This window comes from Emiliania huxleyi (assembly GCF_000372725.1).
Source record: "Emiliania huxleyi CCMP1516 chromosome Unknown EMIHUscaffold_1705, whole genome shotgun sequence".
Classification (NCBI taxonomy): domain Eukaryota; phylum Haptophyta; order Isochrysidales; family Noelaerhabdaceae; genus Emiliania; species Emiliania huxleyi.
This window is the reverse complement of record NW_005200875.1, coordinates 5,000-5,982: the sequence shown is the minus strand read 5'-3', so window position 1 is coordinate 5,982 and position 983 is coordinate 5,000. Positions and strand designations below refer to the sequence as shown.

The window sequence follows — 983 nt, the reverse complement described above, 5'->3', positions numbered from 1 at the left end:
CAGTGTCGCTCACACAAGCCGCAGCACAAGTGACTGAGGGCCAGTGAGGGCGAGCCCATCGCTGTCACAGCTGTGGCAGCCGCACCGTAAGCTGTGCCATCTGTGCAGAGTGTGTGAGCAGCAGAGGAGCTGCTCTCCAGGCTTCTGTCGCAAAGAAATGCATGCCACCGAAAGCGCTGTCGAGGTTCGCCGAGCGCGGCGCAGGTTGAGGGAAGCCGTCACCGACGAGCGCGTTGGACTTTTCACTCCGGACAAAAAACGCGGCACAGCGGACGGTGCGGGGCGCGTGCCGCAAACTTAGCGGCGAGGCGCGGGACCGTCTGTGGATATATACTCCCCGCACCGAACACGATGAGCTTTTCTAGGACAGTCACAGTGGGTCACTCAAGAGTCGCAGGGAGAGTCACTCGTCCAAGCTAAATTTCATTCGCATTGTCGAGTGCAGCGTACCCGTCTTTGGAGGTCGGCGGCGGTCCTCCGTCGGTGGCCGGGCTGGGGCAGACGGGACGGGCGGTCGCCACGCGACGCCAGCCGTGCCCGCACGTCGCGGCGGCACGTCGCGGCCCTCCGCACGCAGCCCATCCATGGTGCTCTCGTATTTGTCCCCCGGCCAAAACATTTGCATGCAAGCTCCGCAGCGGTAGAAGACGGGCTGCACGCGCAGTACTGCGTGCGGCACCTGCCCCGCCTCGACCTCGTCCGGCCGGAGCGTCTGCCACTCGTCGCCGTTGCAGATGCCGCAGCGCGAGCCGCCCGCGTCGACCAGCCCGCTCAACTCGAGCACCGCCAGCAGCTCCGCAAACTGCGCGCTCGCGTCGGTGGCGAGCAAGCGGTAGGCGGCGCCCGGAAGTGCGCCCGCCGCCCGCTTGGCGCCCGCGTTCATCACCGAGGTACCGAGCTCGATTCTATCAACGCCCTTCCTTTTTTTTTTTTTTTTTTTTTTTTTTTTTTTTTTTTTTTTTCTTTTTTTTTTTTTTTTTCTT

General features: G+C 62.1%; 1 protein-coding gene across 1 annotated transcript; it reads right to left on the bottom strand.

The window, feature by feature from the left end:
* Positions 1 to 403: 403 nt before the first annotated feature.
* Positions 404 to 883, bottom strand: EMIHUDRAFT_253421 (hypothetical protein; the record flags this gene model as incomplete). Its single annotated transcript, XM_005784265.1, has 1 exon — positions 404 to 883. The coding sequence occupies one exon, from the start codon at positions 881 to 883 to the stop codon at positions 404 to 406; it is 480 nt and encodes a 159-aa protein (XP_005784322.1).
* Between the last annotated feature and the right edge of the window lie 100 nt (positions 884 to 983).